Source organism: Microchirus variegatus (assembly GCF_963457635.1).
Source record: "Microchirus variegatus genome assembly, chromosome: 10".
Lineage (NCBI taxonomy): Eukaryota > Metazoa > Chordata > Actinopteri > Pleuronectiformes > Soleidae > Microchirus > Microchirus variegatus.
The window spans coordinates 25,224,062-25,244,657 of record NC_139811.1 but is presented as its reverse complement, the minus strand read 5'-3'; the positions used below and the strand labels follow the sequence as shown (position 1 = coordinate 25,244,657).

The following is a 20,596-nucleotide window of genomic DNA, read 5'->3' as shown; positions in this document are numbered from 1 at the left end:
TTCTGTTTGTATTATTATTACTTTTATTTTGCTGTAATGATACTGTGGCTCTCCCTGTGCCATCTCTTCACAGCAGATTCAATAACCTGAGATTGACTGAGAATTGTGCCAACAGCTAAAGATGTTGTTTTGCTCAAAGACGCACTTATTCTTTGTGCCACTGTCCCTTGTGATTCATACAGAATGTCCAGTTCTTCCTTTGTTCTCCCTTTTCCTGTTTTATTTCCTGTTTTAGCTTCACTTTTCACACAACCTATATATATTTGCTTCTCCTCCACATAATTATCTTTGTGGCAATGATCTCCCCTTTTACTCACAGTGCCCTTGCCTCTCGCTGCTCTATGTTTGTGTGTGTGTGTGTTATGTCTGTGTGTCTCTTCCGGTGGCTTATGTCAGGGCATTGACCGCTCCCACTCCTGGGTAAACTCTGCTTATGCCCCTGGGGGCTCCAGATCTGTGCTACGTCGGAACCCCAACTCCAGCTGTGAGCTCAAGCAGGTGCCAAATCCTTTCTTCTTCTCCTCTTCATCCTCGTTTTCGTCCCCTTCATCACCTCCGCCTTCAGCCTGAACCATCCCTGTGCTTCGACTCCTACCTCACTTCTCTGCCTGTCCATCTTTCTAATCAGCATGATACGTTTTCGCCCTTCCTTCACATTTCATATCCGTTTCATATCGGCTTTGTTTCAATGACACAGTCTCTGCTCGGGGCTCGGAAGTTTATCAGCCTCGCACTCAGCAGCGTTCACAGAGCGTTTTCTGGCCACCCGTTCATTTCCATTCATCCATTTTCACCTCACTTTGTCTTCATGTCTGTGTCGCTCACCTCACCATCACTCCATGTCAGGCAAACGACCACAGCTGCAATCGCATGTCTGCCTTTCTGGACAGCGTGGCCTTGTTGTCAGTTCCTACAAGGCAGATTATCAAAAAGGTAAAACTGGCATCTACTTTAAAGCAGTAAAACTGGCCTTTTCCACAATTAACTAACACATTCCAGCTTCCTGACATTCCTCAGTGTTCTATGTCATTATAATTCATCAGTCATCACAACTTTTTTACAGTTGCTTCTTGATTAACTAATATTAGATTAGATGGATAATGCATTGTGTGTATTTTACTCTTATTTATGTGGTGCCTTTATACAGTAATATAATAATAGTAATAGTAGTAATAATAATAATAATAGCAATAATAACACATTTCACAATAATCTTTATAAACCACAGTCACAATTCTCTGCCACCACAAACACACATTTTTTTAAAATCTTATTTTCTCATAGTTTATGAAATAGTTTCTATTACATGAGCTATACTCATAATTCTTGTGATTCCTGTGCAGCTGCTCCATGAGGAGCTGGCATTACAGTGGGTGGTCAGCACCAGCTCAGTGAGGGAAGCAGCTCTGCAGCAGGCCTGGTTTTTCTTCCAGCTTATGGTCAGTATGAAAAATTGTTTCACAACGCACTCTATAAATCAAACGAGCTTTGACCAGAAAACTTTGAAGCACAAAACACATGTTCCTCATACCGTTATGAAAGCCAGAAATGCAACATTTTTCTTAGAGTTCTTCTTTTTTCCCTTTTCTCCAGACAAAGAGCATGTCCCATCACTTATTCCTGACCTCAAAGTTAGACATTCCCAGACGTCAGCGCTTCCCAGACCGCTTTGTGGACGACATCGCTGCTCTTGTGTGTGCCATCAGTGCAGACATCGCCAGCAGATATCAGAAGGTACAAATCTGGCAGGAATCGAGTTGATATGTTGTGCAATTTCCTGTAGAATAAGAATTAGCTTGTCGCTACTATCAAATATACATGTAGTTTTGTGAAATACCATATCCCACAGATCAGACACATAAATCTAACAGCAGAACACATGTTAACTGACAAAATAAATTCATCTTTTACATGTAAAAGATGAAAATGTTTTGGAATCAGTTAATATTTTTCCATTTTGTTGAGTTAAATCCACATGAATACCTCCTTCTTTCCTCCCTCTCAGGATGTGGAGCTTGTGGAGAGGTTAAACACTAGTCTGGCCTTCTTCCTGAATGACCTGCTGTCTCTCATGGATCGGGGCTTTGTCTTCAACCTCATCCGTTCCTACTACAAACAGGTTCCTACATCTCCTCTCCCCCGTCTTCCTCTAATATTCAACACTTGACGATCCCACTCATATTTTAAACTTTCACTCTCTCAAATGAACATGTATGCTGAGCAGATCGCCAACAAGCTCCACACGGCGCAGAACCCCAGTTCTCTGAACGCCCTGAGGATGGACTTCATTCGAATCGTCTCCAGTCACGAGCACTATGTCATTCTCAACCTGCCGTGTTCAACTCTCAGCCCTCCAGCCTCCCCCTCCCCCTCTACTTCCTCCACCACCTCACAAGTAACTGGAAATATTTAACCTTCACTTCATCTGCAGATATTTTTCCTGCTGTTTCATTTAGTCATGTTGGAAAGGATAATCAGATTATGTAAATGAACTATATGTAAAATATGTAAAACTTTGGACATTCACATTTAAAGCAGGTACTGCCATCCAAATTTAAATAATGGAAGATTGCTTGGAATATTCCAAAAGACACAAACAAGCAGCTGCACTTATAGTGTTTTACACTGTGTTCATGCAAAAACACGTACAAACACATAACTGCCCCACAGCCTTTTATTCCCAAAACATTCACTTGATTTTTTTAGATTTCTGTGGTATATGGAGCAAAGAATCACAGGACATATTAACAATTTAAAAGCTGAAAAACACTCAAACTGATCAAATCAACAATCAGAATATTTTTTTTAAGTTGATTTATTGTTGCAATCCCAAAGGCAACAATAACTTATTGTAAAAAACATATATATATATATATATATATATATATATATACCCTTTTCTACGCTTGATGACCACTCATAGGTGCTTTACAGTTTTGTCATATACTCACACGTAGAACGTCTTGACCTAAGGCACAGACGGGGGTTGAACTGATGCCTTCCCACTTGGCCACAATGCCTACCTAGTATGTCTTAGGGCTTAGATATGGCTTATCTGTCCTGGAAATGGTATGGTCCTGGTATGATTATTAATATTATTATTGCTACACTTACAAACCCTGTCTTCTCCTCTTGTTGAGACATTTTTGAGAGTAGAAGTGAGGCCTTTTAGGTTTACCAACTCTTTTGGCAACCTTGCTCCGAGCTGTGTTAGTGGGTGGCTGGCAGTGGGGGGCGCAACAGGCCAAATAATAATCGGATTTTGAGGGTTGAAAATGAAGGTTTTATTGTAGATTTTTGGGAGCCCTACCAGCAATTTTTGGAAAACCACACACATTTTCTTCTCATCTTGTTCTTTTTTGGTGTATTTTTGTGTCTGCGTTGCAGCGCCACATACTACAGCTTATAGAGCAGTTTTAGGTTTTTTTTGTGTGTATGGGTTAGGGTTAGGGTTACATTTCTTGCAATACATTTTTTATCAAAAACTTTTTAAGAAAGGGAAAAATAAAGGTTATTTTGTACACTCTTAGAAATATTTTGTTTTAAATAAGGTTTTGTGCTATTTAATTTTAATCTTAATTCTTTTTGCACTTTACATTTTTTTCTTAATTTTTGCTCTCTTTTTGGTGCTCTTAAATTAATTTAATTTTAAGGTTTAATTTAATTCTAAATTGTGTGCTCTTGTACTCTCCTTCTGTAAATTTATTGAGTCTGATTTGGAGCAACTGTAACTAAACAATTTTCTCCAAGATAATAAAAGTATTCTGATTCTAATAAAAGTACTAAGTAGAACCATAAGGTTCTTCGGCTTGTCCTCATCGGAGAACCCTTTTTGCCTCCAGGTAGAACCTTTTTTATAAAGGTTCCACCTGGAACCCTTTTGGGGGGTTCCGCAAATAACCCTTTTAAAACCCTTTATTCAGGAAAGGGGTTTTAAAGAGTTCTCTGGATCAAAATGGTTCTTACTGGAACCATTAGTGTTACCAAGAACTCTTGCAAAACCCTATCTAAGAGTGAAGGAAAGCTATAATTCCGTGTGGATAAGGCATACATCAGGAATAAACAGGCTAAAAAAAAAAAAGGAATAAACAGGCTGTGCCATTGTTCAGTAAAGCCAGTATTTCAATTTAAATGGTTCCCTCAGTCTCTTATGACATATCACTGCCATTTTATGACATAACACTATTAATTTCTTATATAATGTACATTCATTTTATCTGCTGTTATTGTGCCATCCCCTTATTTTTTATCCATCTGCTCACTATCTGTAGAGTTCAGCATTTTCCAGTGTGGTGCAGGACCAAGGGGTGGCCACCATGTTTGAGCTCTCCGTCCCTTTCCGCCATCAGCACTTCCTGTCTGGCTTGTTGCTTACTGAGCTCTCTCTCATTCTTGAGCCTGATGGAGAAGGGTGGGTTGTCATTACTTGTTTGTGAGTGTGTCTGTAAATCTCCAGTACAGTACACACTAATGTATTCTTTTCATTTTTTTCCCCCCTCAGGGTTTTTTTCCTCCATAAAAAGGCCATTAGTGCCGTTCACTCCCTCCTCTGCAGCCATGATGCAGACCCTCGCTACAGTGACCCTCAGGTCAGAGCCCACATCGCTCAGCTCTACCTGCCCCTCCTCCCCATCGTCATGGAGACACTGCATCAGCTCCACGACTTCACTGGTCAGCAGAACGCATATGCACTCCATTAACAATGTTGTCGTCCTCTTCCAGATCCCTGTGTTTTTTATTTCCTGTGTGATTGCACCTGATAGGGCTTTTCGTTTATCCCTCTGTAGAATCCTCGCCTGCTCGAGTCCGCCATGCCCCAGCCCACGCCGACGATTCTGACCCAGACGGCAGCAACACTATCAGTCAGTCTGTTGCCATGGCGATCGCCGGCTCCCCTTTGCCGCATGCCAAAGCCAACGCATTTTCGCTGCCCACAGTGGTGAGTGATCGTGGTCGGGGTCCTGTACCTCCACACAAACACATCCAAAGATTATTTTCATTCTTTTCCCTTTTTTGTCAAGTGCAGCTCTTCCTTTTAGACTGTAGGTGGTTCTCTGTCCCTTTCTTTTATTTATTTATAACAGCCATAAATCTAATTTATTTACTGCTTATTTAAAGGTCCAATGTTTAATGTAGGTGAAACTAGTTTCTTTGGCAGAAATTGGCTATAAAGTAATTCAAATTTATTGTAATAATATCCGCGAGAAACGCGCACAGATATTATGGAATCGGTCTCGCGCGTCCTCGTCCGCGCCCGCAGATTTTAGCCGTTAACGCGATAACTGGAAAGGCGTTTGAGATTAAATTTTCTTATTTTTTTGTGGGTCACATACCACCTGTAGATGATCCCTATTGATTTTGAGCTGTCTACCATTATTATTAATTATTATTATTATAATTAATTAATTAATGATATAAAAACCTATTTTCGCCTGTATCTTCCAAAGTATTGCAGGTATTGGCTTCAAATTTTGCATGGGCATCACATACCACCTGAGAATTATCCCTATCTTTGTAGCTTTATTATTAATTAGCAAATTAATTAATGTATTATGCTAAAAACACATTTTCGGCTTTATCTTCCAGACCGATGGAGATATTGCCTTCAAATTTTGTACAATGATTAATGTAACAACTATCTACAAGTACAATCATTATTACTTTTGCTGTGATTGGTTATAGTTACATAATAAGTTAACTGGTTAACTTATTAGTGAACACAGAAAAAATAGTTAAGGCATTTTTTCTTTATTATTGAGCTCATTTGGACACATTGAGGATATCATGGGTTTATTTAGCACTTATTCATAATATTTATTACATTATAATATAAATGTATTAATTATCATATAAAAAATAGTTAAGCCTCCATTTCTTTATTAATGCATTGAATGGAAAGTTTGAACATATTGTATGCTTTTTCATGAAATTTAATAAACATAGTGTATGTTTTTTCATGAAATTTAATAAACATAGTGTATGCTTTTTTATGAAATTTAATAAACATATTGTATGCTTTTTCATGAAATTTAATAAACATAGTGTATGTTTTTTCATGACATTTGGACACTTTGAAGATATGGCAGGTGTGGTTAGCATTTTAATATTCATAATATTTAACAAGGTATAATAGGTTAACTACTTTTATTAAAAACTAGAGAGAAATTTATGAGTTCAGGTATTCTGTGTTCAATATGGAGTTTATATGGATACTTTGAACATGTATAAAGTGTAGTCAGCATTATATAATAATATTTAACAGTTATTTTGTTGAATTTATCAATAATTAATTAAAACAGTTAGTGGCAGGTGCGAGTGCGTATACTAGTTGAGGATTGGACAGGTTCGCGGATATACCCCTTGCTGTCGGTCCCCGACAGCGTAGGCTAGTTGATTGTATGAAATGTTTTTTTGAAATGGTAAATCATACTTGATCTTTGATGTAAGCATCAAAGATGTTTTAAACGCATGTCTCCGTGTTGGATTGGCTACACACTAGAAAGAGATGGACAGCTTTCCCACAGGTCACTGAAATCCTTGAAAGCTTATGGATTCCATGCAGAACAATGAGTCATGTTAAGCAAGAGAAAGAGAAACCTATTTGATGCCACCATCACCAAAGAAAATGACAGACTTGACTTGACTGACTTGCTGCAGAGTGTGCTGCAAATCAATAAAAGTGGACAATAATTAGGGAATTATTATAGGGAATTTGTCCTGGAAAGTCCTTGAAAAGTAATTTAATAACATGTTGACAAAGGTGTGGGAACCTTGAATGGATAACTTTTTTAAAGGGACAGAGCATTTAAATGTATACATTATACAATTCACATGTAAATATGCCATGTGCTGTAGATCCTGTTAGTCTGTAGGGCCGTAACAAGATGGAAGAAACAATAATGTCACTCTCCATATATATTCAGTTCCTGTGCAATAATGCTGAATGCTATCATTTATTATATTTTTTAAAGATCATATATATCACGTTATTTTGTTTAACTTAAAGACTGTCTAAGTTTTCGTGTTTGCGCTCATCAGGCCGGGCGTCAGTCCAGCTCTCTGTCTGCTGAGTGCAGCCGGACTCTGCTGGTGTGTTTCCTGTGGGTGCTGAAGAATGCTGATGCAGCTCTCCTGGAGCGCTGGGTCTCTGATTTGTCTGTGTCGCAAATCAACCGCCTGTTGGATCTGCTGCATCTCTGTGTCTCCTGCTTTGAATACAAGGTACGACAGACAGCCAGGCTCTATGTTTCTGTCATTTCACCACAAGCCAAAATCCACTGTTTAGATATTAAATGTTTTTTTTTTTACTTGACATTTGTTTTATTTGTCTCTGACCCTGTGATGTTTGATCCTCGCAGGGGAAAAAGACTCTGGAGAGAATCAACAGCCTCACGTTTAAAAAGTCTCAGGACATGAAGGCACGATTGGAGGAGGCCATACTGGGCACCATCGGGGCTCGTCAGGAGATGGTTCGCCGCTGCAGAGGTATGTAGCACAGCCATGCATCTTTGTGTGTATGCGTGTGTATTTCCTACCTCCTTCTGAATTTTTCTGGCATAAACCATGACCTTGTCAGGATCAGTCATCCTCATGGAGACTAAAAACCTGGTTCTAATGAGGCAGAACCTAATTTCTGGGAAACTGGTTACGTTTAGGGCAAAGATATGAATTGTGGATATGTTAAGGTTCGGGATTAGGCTTTGTTTAGGCTTTGTTTAAGCAATATTTGCTTTTGTTTGAGCTGTTAATTTTTCCTGTGTTCATTGAATTGGGTTTTGTTTACTCTTTCAGAAAGAAGTCCCTTTGGCAGCCAAGAGAATGTGAGATGGAGAAAGAACGTCACTCACTGGCGACAAAATACAGACCGAGTTGATAAGTATGTAACTAACATTAGTTATATTAAAAAAAAGATGAACTGGTTAAAAATGACATTTAAAATATGTTTCTTTCAATGGAAGACATACAATATAAGATCACTGATTAATTGATAGGATTTATAAAAAATAAAATTAAGAGATTATATGTAAACAAACAGATGTATGTACTGCACATTTTATATAAAAAAATATATATAATTCAGTATATATCATATCTTAAGTTAATATAATGTTTATTTTGGTATGACATATTATATCAAGTTAATGGCCAGTTACATTTACCTCATCCTAAGGGGCACGTGTAATGAGATTTTTCTTTGTTTGTCTCCTTTTTTCCTTCATTAATTTTAATTTGTTAATAAATAAAAAATTTTAGTGTTGTAACTTGTCAATAAATTAACTTCAATTAAATATATGCTAGTGTTACCTTTCTACCTAAATGTATGCAGTCAATGGATTAAAACATTCATTTTAACCCTTTTTCCCTTTCCATTTAATCTCTTAATCTGTGGGTGCATTTCAAAACAGAAATGAAAACTAAACTCATAGTCAGGTCGTGGAAACATACTGGGTATTTTGTAGTTGTCATTACAATACAAGTAAAACAAAAAAAACGGAATTGACTGTCTTTAATTTGTGTCACAGGACTAAAACTGAGGTGGAGCAGGAGTCTGTGGTTGATGGAAATCTTGCCACTGAGGCCTCTCTCGTCGTCCTGGACACACTGGAGATTGTAGTGAAGGTAAAACACTGGAAAAGGAAGAAGAAAAAAACAAAACCATCACCATCCTTAACCAGCTGTTTGTGTAGCATTCCTCTGCTCTAACATGTGTTTTTACTTTCAGACTGTGGTGGCGTCAGAGCTTAAGGAAAGTGTTTTAGGCGGGGTGCTCAGAGTGCTTCTCCACAGCATGGCGGGCAACCAGAGCGCCCTCTTCCTGCAGCACTGCTTCACTACACAGAGGGCTCTTGTGTTCAAGGTAAGGACGTCTGAACAGTTTCTGTGGAAGAGTTAACGATCATTTTAAATGAAACAGAGAATTAATGGAATTTATATTACAAATGTTATATGGCCACTTTATTAGATACAACTGCTTTTCAACGAAATTTGATCTTATTATTTCGAATACCTGGAAGTGACGTAATTGGCACACCAGCTCTCAGAAGCACAGGTCCCCCACTGGAACGGTGGATGCACTGCTCCTCATTATCAAAACATTGTTTTAACAATGTTTAAAAATAGCTTCATCACGACTCCCCGCCACAGTCCCTTTTACAGCAAATGCAAAAAAACACAAAAGAAAATCCAAAAATATGAATGAAAAGGAGCAGAAAGATTAGATTAGATTACATTCAGTAAATTTAGATGTGTAGACATGGTGCAGAATGAGGAAGAAAGATGATTTAAGTGACTCTGATTAAATATACTGGTATTTTCACACACAACCACAGCTATAGTTTAAGACGATGGTTTGTGAAGAAGAGAAAATGTGAAATGAGCAGCAGTTTTCTGGGGGATAAAGCCTTATTGATGCCAGAGGAGAATCAACAGACTGTATGGAAATGATAGAAAAACAACAATAACTCAAAAATTAACTACACATTACAACCGAGTGATGCAGAAGACCATCTCTGAAAACACAAGCTGGACATTAATACAGATAGCTACAGCAGAAAGACCAAACTGGATGCCACTCCTGTTATTTCATTATGTGTCCTTTTGTGTTTAGTTCCCAGAAATGCTGTTTGAAGAGGACACTGAGCTTTGTGCAGACCTGTGTCTGCGTCTCCTTCGCCACTGCAGCAGCAGCGTCGGCTCTGTCAGAAGTCACGCCTCTGCCTCTCTGTACCTGCTCATGAGGCAGAACTTTGAGATTGGAAACGTAAGTTCAGACGCCTATCAGTTTTTTGTTTTTTTTCTTGCATTGTTCGGGGACACATTTGTATTTTTTTTCTTTGTTTTATCAACAGAACTTTGCTCGAGTGAAGATGCAGGTCACCATGTCTCTGTCGTCACTGGTGGGAATGTCTCAGAACTTCAACGAGGAGCATCTCCGTCATTCGCTCAAGACGATCTTAACATATGCTGAGGAGGACTTGGAGCTGCGTGACACGCCTTTCCCTGAGCAGGTACGCAACTGGAGTCACATTGTACATAATCCTGGTGTGGAGCTGCTGGACTTTACTCAGGGTTCGTACGGTCATGAAAAACCTGGAAAAGTTTTGGATATTGAAAATGCTTTTCTAGGTCCTTGAAAAGTGAATGAAAAACTAAATATCCTGTAAAGTTTTGGAAAAGTCATGGAAATATTGCATGGATAATATTTTGGATGCGTAAAACATAAATAAACTGATGTAATGTGTGATTAAGATTTAAATTGACACAGACGTGTCAAGCGGAAACAGGCAGATCACTGGCGCTGTGCCCAGCGACCCTCCGGTCCTCGCATGGATTTTGAGATGCTCTATTTAACGACAAAATGCCAGGAAAGTGTAGTTTCAGCGAGTGTGATATGATTTAACTGCGTCAATGAAAATAAGGCGTACGGAGATGATCATTCAGTCCTGGCGTGTGGGTTTCGCCGGCTAACACACAAAAGCTAACGGAGAAGCTAAAAACACAAAGCAACACACTTCTGGGGGCGTTCTTACTCAGAGGTAAAAAAAAAAAAAGGAGACGCTATAGGAGACAACAATTCACATGCAAACAATGCCACACAGTGGATGCAAGTGTATACTGCAGGCGTGAACCAAAACGTGAACAACAAAAAAGCCCTTACAGTATACAACCACTTCCTCTCTTTTGACCATTACTTAAAGCATTACTCAAATAATAATTCAAATCAATAAGTATGAAAGAAAGTTACAACAGAGTGGCTTTTTAAGGAGAGCTTTAAACTTTGGCTACTGAAAGACACAGACCACGGTCGTGCAAAATGCTGATAATGAAAGACGTGTCGCAACAAACTGCATATGGTTTTATATTTGACGAAACAAAGATTTGCAGTCAAAACAAATGGACATTCATGTAAGACTGTGGGATGGCACCGATTTTCGGTCTTGGAAAGTCAATGAAAGGTTATGGAGAAGTCATTGAAAAGTCTATTGCTAAAAAAGTGTACGAACCCTGTTTACTAATCTTTCAAAACTGCAGGTCCAAGATCTGGTTTTCAACCTACACATGATTCTTACTGACACTGTGAAGATGAAAGAACATCAGCAGGATCCAGAGATGCTCATTGATCTAATGTACAGGTACAGTGACACCACTGAAACTGTGAAATTAACTTAATAAATATAAATATAAATATATAAAAATATAAAGTTTTGGGAACCTGAAGTGTTCTCTAATTTCTAACCTCAGGATTGCGAAAGGCTACCAGAACTCACCAGACCTGCGTCTCACGTGGCTTCAGAACATGGCAGGAAAACACTCTGAGAGAGGGAACCATGCTGAGGCTGCCCACTGTCTGGTCCACAGCGCCGCTCTGGTGGCAGAGTACCTCAACATGCTGGAGGATTGTCGCTATCTGCCAATCGGCTGTGTCACGTTTCAGGTCAGTGCATGTTGACTGATTTTACTGTAACTTGTGTTGATAGTAATTATTATGTTTTTCTCTTTAATGTGTTTACACATGGGTGTGCCTTAGTCATATTCAGCACCCACCCTCATAGTCTGGTTGTGTTTTCATGTTTATGTTGTGTTGTGTTGTGTTATAGTAACGTAGCTCTATTTATGAGTTTAGTTGAACCTGTAGGCTACAAATAACAATGCATTGTCATTGACTTAAAGCTCCCCTAGAGTGGTCCTATGGCACATATGTCAGTTATGGAGGTCTACTTGCATACATTAACTTGTTTTTATGGTCAAAAACCTCCTAATTGCTGTAAATGAGCCGAATCTCTCCTCACTGAAGCTCTCGTCAGTCGCGCTGTTTCAGACTGAAATCTCACACCCAGAAGACAGACTGACAGCTTTCCCAACTGTCTTGTGATTAGCCAATACCTGGAAGTGACGTAATTGGCACACCAGCTCTCAGAAGCACAGGTCCCCCACTGGAACGGTGGATGCACTGCTCCTCATTATCAAAACATTGTTTTAACAATGTTTAAAAATAGCTTCATCACGACTCCCCGCCACAGTCCCTTTTACGCCTTTACCCGGAGTCAGACCCAGAGTCAGAAGACACTGTCGCAAGCGAAACACCTCCACAACGGACGTTCTTCTTCTGTTGTTCAATGTGCGCAACCGGATGTGCCCCGGACTAGTGCCCGGAGCAGGAGGATCCACTGTTCAGGAGAACTGATGTTTACGTAACTGGACCGGGTTTTTTCAGAGATCTCGCTGAGCCCGAGATTACAATAAAACACAGCGTTCTCAGCAGTGGCTGAACTGTTTGTTTCGAACTTTCAGGGCTTCATAAAGAAGGTAATGACGCAGATACACACCAATTGTCATAGAAAAGCAAAGAAACCAGTTATTCACAGTTAAGATGCTGAAATCAGAGTCATTCATTGTCTACTGCTTTATCCTCCACCTGAGGGTGGGGTGCAATTGCCCCACTGGAGTAAGTAAAGTTTTCTGAATCTGAATTCACTCTCACAACTGCAGTCAATTTAGAGTGTCCAATTAATCTCTGCATATTTTGGACTGGAAGGAAACCAGGGCCCCCAGAGAAAACCCAGGCAAACATGGGGAGAACATGCAAACTCCATGCAGAAAGCTAATTGTCTTGCTGTGAGACAACAGTGCCAGCCAGTGCCAATCACATTTAAAGTGATTATACATGTAACACATCAAACTACCTACCCATAGCAAACTAGTAAATTAAAGATCTGCCTCACACAGGAACTTAAATTCATTTTTTAATTTTCCCTTCAGAATATTTCATCAAACGTCCTGGAAGAGTCTGCTGTATCTGATGATGTCCTGTCTCCAGAGGAGGAGGGGATTTGTGCTGGGAAGTATTTCAGCGAATCGGGCCTGGTGGGTCTCCTGGAGCAAGCAGCTGCGTCATTTAACATGGTACGACTCACATTCTCTAACCACATGGTGACAGGCTGCACATTAACACAGCACAAGGGGGGGAGTGTCATTTGATCAAGCTGTTTGTGTAGAACTGGCTTTTCTTTGTGTTGCGACCCCAGGCTGCCATGTACGAGGCCATAAACGAAGTGTACAAGATTCTGGTGCCCATCCATGAAGCTAACAGAGACTTCAAAAAGCTGGCGACTGTCCATGGAAAACTGCAGGATGCCTTTAACAAAGTCTGTAACCAAGTGAGTGAACAGCGTGATGTTGAAATCACCAGCAATTAACTGAGCTGTTAAAGTTGATGAGAAAAGGCTCTAAATGTTCTCTCTTCTCCCTTGTTTTCCAGAGTTCAGGATGGGAGGTAACAAGTGCATTTGTCGCTATTTTAACCTTCAAAATTAAGCTTATTCCTTTTTATTTTGTATTAACAATAATTTCCTTGTTCCCCACTGCTCGTACCTCCCCCCCCCCCCCCCCCCCCCTTCATGAATGACATGTTACTGGTGAGTGACACAAAACCTTTTTTTAACTTTTTGGAGTTCAGTTGTGCCACTGTCAGCCAAACCGTTTCCATTTTTACAACTACAATGTAACTATATGGTGTATTTCCCTTATTTCCTTAAAATAAGTTGTTCTTCTTTCACAAACGCCTCACAAATTTTTACTTGTACAAATTTAACATTGAGATGTAGAACATATATACATACATAGATATATATACAAACATACATATATATTGTTTTTTAAGTTAAAATTTTATTTATAGAGGTGATTGGAATTCTATCCGCGAGGTTACTAATAAGTTGTCTTTTTACTGCATGTTTACTTTGTGTTGTATATAAAGATGAGTTTCATGGTTATTATTTATTTTGTTCATAGACTTTTGCTTACTTTATTTGTGTCAGTGAGGCCCTCTGGAAACAAATGTTACCCAGTCCCACTCTGTTGTCTATAATGATCTAATCTTTACATCCTTTCTTCAGCATTTTTTCAGAGAATGTTTGGGACTTACTTCCGGGTCGGTTTCTACGGCTCTCGCTTCGGAGACCTGGATGAACAAGAGTTTGTGTACAAGGAGCCATCGATCACCAAATTAGCTGAGATCTCCCACAGACTTGAGGCAAGTGAACTCATCTGCTTTCTAATTAAGATTTCACAGCGAGTGTTTTGTGAGAAACGTCGGTTCTAAACTTGAGTCTGTTTGGATCTCAGGAGTTCTACTCAGAGAGGTTTGGGGACGAGTTGGTTGCAATCATCAAGGACTCCAACCCAGTTGACAAAAGCAAACTGGATCCCAACAAGGTGATTTTTCTACATGTATCTCATGACATTAGAGAACTAAAAAAAAAAGATTTAATTGTACTGATGTGTTTTTGTTTGTTTTGTAAGGCCTACCTCCAGATCACCTACGTGGAGCCGTACTTTGACACATACGAGCTGAAGGAGAGAATTACGTACTTCGACAAGAACTACAACCTGCGTACCTTCATGTATTGTACGCCCTTCACGCTGGACGGCCGAGCCCACGGCGACCTGCACGAGCAGTACAAACGCAAAACCATCCTGACAACGTCTCACGCTTTTCCTTACATCAAGACACGCATCAATGTTATCCACAAGGAGGAGGTGGGTCTTTTTTATTATTTGGTGACTTGTTTTATGACGTGAACAAAAAGATTAGAGTTCTTTTTATTCTGTCATGTTGTGAATTCTGTGAAAATGCAGCTCAACGCTACGTCCACCCCTGCTCTGCTGCTGTACACATAAAACACTCCCTTAGTAAGGTCTGATAGTTTTGCTTGACAGAGATAGTTTTCAAATGAAGGATGCAGCATTACACTTTTCATAACAATGTTACAAAGTGCTTAAAAGTCAAATTAAACTTCAACTCAAATATCTCAAGGCATTAACACCTAATAAGGCAGAGCAGTTTCTGCCTCAGTCGGTTGAGAAAGATTTGGGACAGAGAAGACGATGGGGGACAAATGGGGAGAGAGAGTGAACGGAAGCAACAGGTTGGGAGATGGAGGAAAGAGACCAGGAGCAAGAGTTTGTGACAAAAGGGATGAAAATAATTGAGGGCAGTGCCATCCATCCATCCATCTTCTCCCGCTTATCCGAGGTCGGGTCACGGGGGTAGTAGCTTGAGCAGAGAATCCCAGGCTCCCCTCACCCCGGCCTCTCCGTCCCGCTCTTCCGAGGGAATCCCGAGGCATTCCCAGGCCAACCGAGAGACATGCTTGTATCCGCGACCTTGTTCTTTCGGTCACTACCCACAGCTCGTGACCATAGGTGAGGATAGGAGCGTACATCGACCAGTAAATTGAGATCTTCGCCTTTTGGCTCAGCTCCTTCTTCACCAAGACAGACCGGTGCAGAGTCCGCATTACTGCAGACGCCGCACCAATCCGTCTGTCGATCTCCCGCTCCATTCCTCCATTTGGGGCAGATTCTCACCCCCGACCCGAAGAGAGCACTCCACCCTTTTCCGGTTGAGGACCATGGTCTCGGATTTGGAGGTGCCGATTCTTATCCCAGCCGATTCACACCCAGCTGCGAACCGCTCCAGTGAGAGCTGGAGATCACGGCTCGATGAAGCAAACAGGACTACATCATCCGCGAAGAGCAGACACCCAATCCTGAGCTCACCAAACCGGACTCCCTCAACGCCCTGGCTGCGTCTAGAAATTCTGTCCATAGAGGTTATGAACGGTGTCCAACTCCCACTGGAAACGGATTCGACTTACTGCCAGCAATGGGGACCAAGCTCTGGCACCGGTCCTACAGAGACCAAATGGCCCTTACCAAGGGTTCCGGGACCCCATACTCCCGGAGCACTCCCCACAGGAGTCCCTGAGGGGCACGATCGAATGCCTTCTCCAAGTCCACAAAGCACATGTAGACTGGTTGAGCAAACTCCCATGCACACTACAGGACCCTGCAGAGAGTGCAGAGCTGATCCACCGTTCCACGACCAGGACGAAAACCACACTGTTCCTCCTGGATCCGTGGTTCAACTATCCGAAGGACTCTCCTCTCCAGGACCCCCGAAAAGATCTTACCTGGGAGGCTGAGATCAGTGCATAAAGACAAATAAGAAAGAAACAGTAAAACGATGAGAAAAAAAAACAATGAAATAAGTAGGTTAAAAATAATAGAAGGGGAGAAAACAAAGATAAGAATGACAGTAAAAAGGATAAAACAATTGAAAATTATGAAATTAGATAATTTACAGGCTACAACTGGGGATTACAGTTACAGTTTGGGATTATGGAAAGTTTTATGCTTGTCTTTTTTTTTTTCCTCCTCCTGTCTTGTTTTGTTCTCCAGATTATTCTTGTCCCCATGGAAGTGGCCATTGAGGACATGCAGAAGAAAACCCAAGAGCTCGCCTTTGCCACAACCCAAGACCCTGCCGACTCTAAGATGCTGCAAATGGTGCTGCAGGGCTCCGTGGGCACCACTGTCAACCAGGTCTCTCTTCATTAGCTCTTCTTTCACATCCTCCTGGAGCAGTAATCCCAGGAGAGTGGGGTTAAAAGTTTGAGTCACTGTTGTAAGCAGTGGCTGACATTCCTCAGCAGATATGTAACAGGTCTTCTCGCTGCAGGGCCCCCTGGAGGTGGCGCAGGTCTTTCTTTCCGACATTCCTAATGACCCAAAGCTGTTTCGACATCACAACAAACTGCGCCTCTGCTTTAAAGACTTCACCAAGAGGTGATGACACACCCTCAGCCCAGACACAGACCACTGTGTAACTAATAAAAACAAATCCCAACTCCTGACGTCTCAACCGCTCTTTTCTCTGGCAGGTGTGAGGATGCCCTGAGGAAAAATAAGGCTCTGATTGGCCCAGATCAGAAGGAGTACCACCGAGAACTGGAGAGGAACTACAATAAGCTGAAAGAAGCTCTGGGTCCTCTCATCAACCGCAAGATCCCCCAGCTATACAGATCCCTGCCAGCTCAGACGACACAAACACAACGGTAATTTGAGACACGACACACACATGCAGACGCCTACACACGGACAGTCACACAACATGAGATCATGCTGCTTCTCAGACCCCATCAAACCAACAAAAGAGAAACATAAAACCAGACTTTGCTTCACTCCAGGTCATAGATTAATACCATCTGTGTTTGAATAGATGTGCGCTCTCCATTTATCATCACTAACTGTCATGTTTCTCATATTTTCTTACATTGATTAATAAAATAAAGGATGTTTCCTGAAGAATCTCTTTGTCTGTAGAAACCGTCGTCATATTTATTTGTTTTTATTTGTCTGCCTGTGGCATCAGCCTGTGTTTTTAGTGTGTCTCGCATTTCATAATAATGCTGTCAACACGACCTGTGACAGCAATGATTCAGCACCGAGAAAAATACATATTTAAAGGCCTACTCCAACTATTACAGTTATTCAGTTTTAACTTAAATATAAGGCAGTTTTACTTCATTCTTGCTTTTTTGCCATTCAAGGAGATACTAATGCGGCCTGTAGTGTAGCCTCTTGTTTCTGTGTATCCATGTCAACATGAAACAATGACATCAGAGGTTTGTTATTACATGATGAGTGTTGTTTTGTGTAATGATCAACAGATATGTCGTTGGTAAGATTATGTTCACGAAACACAGTTAAAACATTGATGGATCAAACCACCAGGAGCGAAAAAAACGTTATAGCACACACATTGAAAAGCGGCACCGGAGCGACAGCGTGATTATGTAGACAAAAATAACATGTGTTGGCTGGACCATTTTTATCACTCTACGACCAAGATTCACGGATCCAGCCCCAAAATAAGAGCAAAACAACAACTGACTTTCAAGAAATACAAGCAGAAATGTTGTCTTACCTTTGCTGTTTATCAAAACAAGTTATTTCCACTGGAACAAAACCATTTCTAATGAAGAACTACACTTCCCAGCATGCTTTGGGGACAAATCCCGGTGTGATTGATCATTACAGAGTGACATTAGATCGTTCTGATCAGAGAAGGGCGAATGTTCGCACAAATGCGTCATATGCATTTATGTCCTTTTGACTCGCTAATGAAGTGATTCCCACGCATTTGGAGACCGGGGTCTGATTCTACCGGTTTAGAGGTTTAAAACGATGTCAATCACCCTAATTGACCAAGATAAGCTAGAGCTATGGCGCTGCGTATCTGAAGACGCTTGCCGAGCCACAGAGTTATTACGCACCGCACAGGGAGCATCGATTTACAACGAGTTATCATCATTTTTTCAAAACAAGTTCTTTTTAGACCAATAGTGACATGTAAATAAAATTAAATGGGTTTTTATAATTTGGTACCTAAGAAATCTCAAATGGCACAGATTGTGCCAAACTGTGCCAAAAGAGAGAATGCCGAGACATCTCTTTACTAAAACCTCTGCAACTTTACTCTGCTTCACTTCAACAGCATCAGACTTTGCACAGCTCATGTCCACATGTTGTTACATGGCCTCCATGCGTTTTAAGCTCCTACTGCATATTTTAAAGGTGCTATTTGTTTTAAAATGCAATATTTTTTTAGGCGAGAGAAAAAAATCCTTCATTTATGCTGTGTTCTATGTACATTTACTCTGACACAGTGGCATCTACAGTGAAACTCACAATTGTTATCATTATTTTGATACCAAGATAATTCACGTAGAGTTTGTAACTGCAGAGATTTACTCTATTTAGTTTGGGCATGTCATTTTCGAGCAGGGACGAAGAGGTTAAAAAAGATTAGATGGTGGAGAATTGAAACTACACCCCAGAATGATTTTACACTTGAAAGGTTCTGGTTCTGGTTAAGGGTAAACACAGGCTCTTCTTTTTTTTTTCTTTCTTTTCTCTTTTTTTAATGCCATGTTTACAAATCGTGCAACTGTCACAAGGAAACTTGAACACAAATTTATGGTGTGTGTAATTGTGCTGTGGCCCTGGAACACTGTCAAAACCGTAGCTTATTTTCATCTGGATGAAGAATTTTTAAAAAGTGGAGGAGAATATTTCCATTAAAAACTATTCGCAATAATGTAGGCAAGGCAGACATTTTTATAAAGTGTCAAATTTAGGTAATAATTGATTACTCATTGTTAGTCATTTATTTCCCAAATTTAATCAAAAAATGTGTTTCCCCTTGAAATGATGATGTGCTCAAATGTGTTGTCTACGAACCAAAATAATTCAGTTTAATTATTTATTTCTCATACGGAGTAAAGAAACCAGAAAATATTCACTTTTAAGAAGCTAGAAATGTGTTAGAATTATTATAAAAACACTCCAATCAATTAATTGATTATTAAAATAGTGCAGCCCTAAAATTAGCTACACTTTCACTGTGCCTTGTCCTTGTGTAATTTGACTTTTATTCAGCAAAATAAACCAAATGACTTCAATTAGATTCTTGACCGTCTTGCTTCCCTGTTTTTCAGGAACTCCTACAGTCGGTCCAGTCTGCGGAAAGTCGACTGATGAGGAGACAGAAAACTGGAAAACAACACAATAACAAGCTTTAGAAATTATTACCATCCCCTCCCCCGTCTGATCTGCACACCAACTGTCTGGCCCCGTTATTTTACCCCCCCCCCCACCCTATGGACACCCAGTCATTCTATAATCCCCCCCCCACACACACACACACACACACACACACTTGACACTTCTTTCCCCCCCATCACCACCACTCTCACACCTCTGTAGGAGCAGACGCTCAGCTGTTTATGCTGGAAGGTTATCTGTTCTGTAAACACAGTCACCTGGAGCAGGGCTCTGATGTGTGTCCTCACTGACTGACCAAAGACTCTCTGAGCCTGGACTGGTTTTAAACTAAAGGGTTTTATTGGAATGAGAGCTGCCAAACAAACATGCTGCATCCAAATCACCCGCAGATTTGTTCATGACTGTTTTCCTGCTGTGGCGTTATTGTTTCATTTCACCGCAAGCAGGGATGCGCGATATTGGACTTTTTGCTGTTATCCACTATATCAGAGTGCTTTTGTACATTTGCCCTATCATTTAGTCACTTTTGTAGTGAAATAACACAATATTTTGCATAAAGACATGAATAAATATAAAGAAATTGTGCATGTAGAGGGCACCAGATTACCAGAGGTAGCAGGCTATTCAGCCTACTGCTTTACTCATTAGTCACATTGGGGTAACTTAGGCCTGATTAACCGATTTTAAAAAGCCAATCGGCCCATATCGATATATCGTGCCGATGATATTGTGTGTCCCTAACTGCCAGAAATATTCCCAGGGAGTTTTTCGCTTACATTACCAACAGACCAAATAACTTTCATGACATTCCTTCTTCCTCAACTCGTCACATAAACAGTATATCTTCCCACCTCCCGTTAGAAATGATGCAGACTTCGTTGTCTTCATTATAGTAGGTGGGGGGGGGGGACACTGTGTCCACACTCTGTCTCAGCATGGTGGGAGACAGACATAGCATTAGAGGAAAGCATTAGTGAGTGGGGGGGGGGGGGGGGGTTTAAATGGGGGGGTAAATGTTTTTGTTTTTTTAACTGTGAAATTCTCTTGTAATGCACTGCTGTCACATCAGATGTTTATCACAGAACCACTGCCTTCAACGAGATGTCTCCTGATCGTCCCTCCTCACCAGATGTGTGTGTTCCGTTTGCAGTCGGAACTCGGATTTCCTATTCAGAAACTTGGAGCA

The 20,596-nt window shown here is 40.6% G+C and overlaps 1 protein-coding gene across 1 annotated transcript in view; it reads left to right on the top strand.

Annotated features, from left to right (window-relative positions):
* The window catches only part of dock6 (dedicator of cytokinesis 6), a gene marked incomplete at its 5' end in the record, with an annotated part of 45,938 nt that extends 25,657 nt beyond the window's left edge, over positions 1 to 20,281 (top strand). Inside the window, 28 exons of the mRNA XM_083895939.1 lie at positions 397 to 498; positions 847 to 933; positions 1,344 to 1,439; positions 1,594 to 1,734; positions 2,006 to 2,119; positions 2,225 to 2,395; positions 4,272 to 4,411; positions 4,502 to 4,671; positions 4,788 to 4,939; positions 7,039 to 7,221; positions 7,359 to 7,485; positions 7,792 to 7,876; positions 8,523 to 8,619; positions 8,723 to 8,857; positions 9,608 to 9,760; positions 9,849 to 10,007; positions 11,032 to 11,132; positions 11,242 to 11,434; positions 12,760 to 12,903; positions 13,026 to 13,157; positions 13,259 to 13,273; positions 13,907 to 14,032; positions 14,125 to 14,214; positions 14,302 to 14,538; positions 16,243 to 16,386; positions 16,523 to 16,629; positions 16,725 to 16,898; positions 19,344 to 20,281. Of these exons, the coding sequence (XP_083752065.1) occupies positions 397 to 498; positions 847 to 933; positions 1,344 to 1,439; positions 1,594 to 1,734; positions 2,006 to 2,119; positions 2,225 to 2,395; positions 4,272 to 4,411; positions 4,502 to 4,671; positions 4,788 to 4,939; positions 7,039 to 7,221; positions 7,359 to 7,485; positions 7,792 to 7,876; positions 8,523 to 8,619; positions 8,723 to 8,857; positions 9,608 to 9,760; positions 9,849 to 10,007; positions 11,032 to 11,132; positions 11,242 to 11,434; positions 12,760 to 12,903; positions 13,026 to 13,157; positions 13,259 to 13,273; positions 13,907 to 14,032; positions 14,125 to 14,214; positions 14,302 to 14,538; positions 16,243 to 16,386; positions 16,523 to 16,629; positions 16,725 to 16,898; positions 19,344 to 19,383 (3,615 nt within the window). The 3' untranslated portion in view covers positions 19,384 to 20,281. The remainder of the gene's footprint in view (positions 1 to 396; positions 499 to 846; positions 934 to 1,343; positions 1,440 to 1,593; positions 1,735 to 2,005; positions 2,120 to 2,224; positions 2,396 to 4,271; positions 4,412 to 4,501; positions 4,672 to 4,787; positions 4,940 to 7,038; positions 7,222 to 7,358; positions 7,486 to 7,791; positions 7,877 to 8,522; positions 8,620 to 8,722; positions 8,858 to 9,607; positions 9,761 to 9,848; positions 10,008 to 11,031; positions 11,133 to 11,241; positions 11,435 to 12,759; positions 12,904 to 13,025; positions 13,158 to 13,258; positions 13,274 to 13,906; positions 14,033 to 14,124; positions 14,215 to 14,301; positions 14,539 to 16,242; positions 16,387 to 16,522; positions 16,630 to 16,724; positions 16,899 to 19,343) is intronic.
* Positions 20,282 to 20,596: the final 315 nt, after the last annotated feature.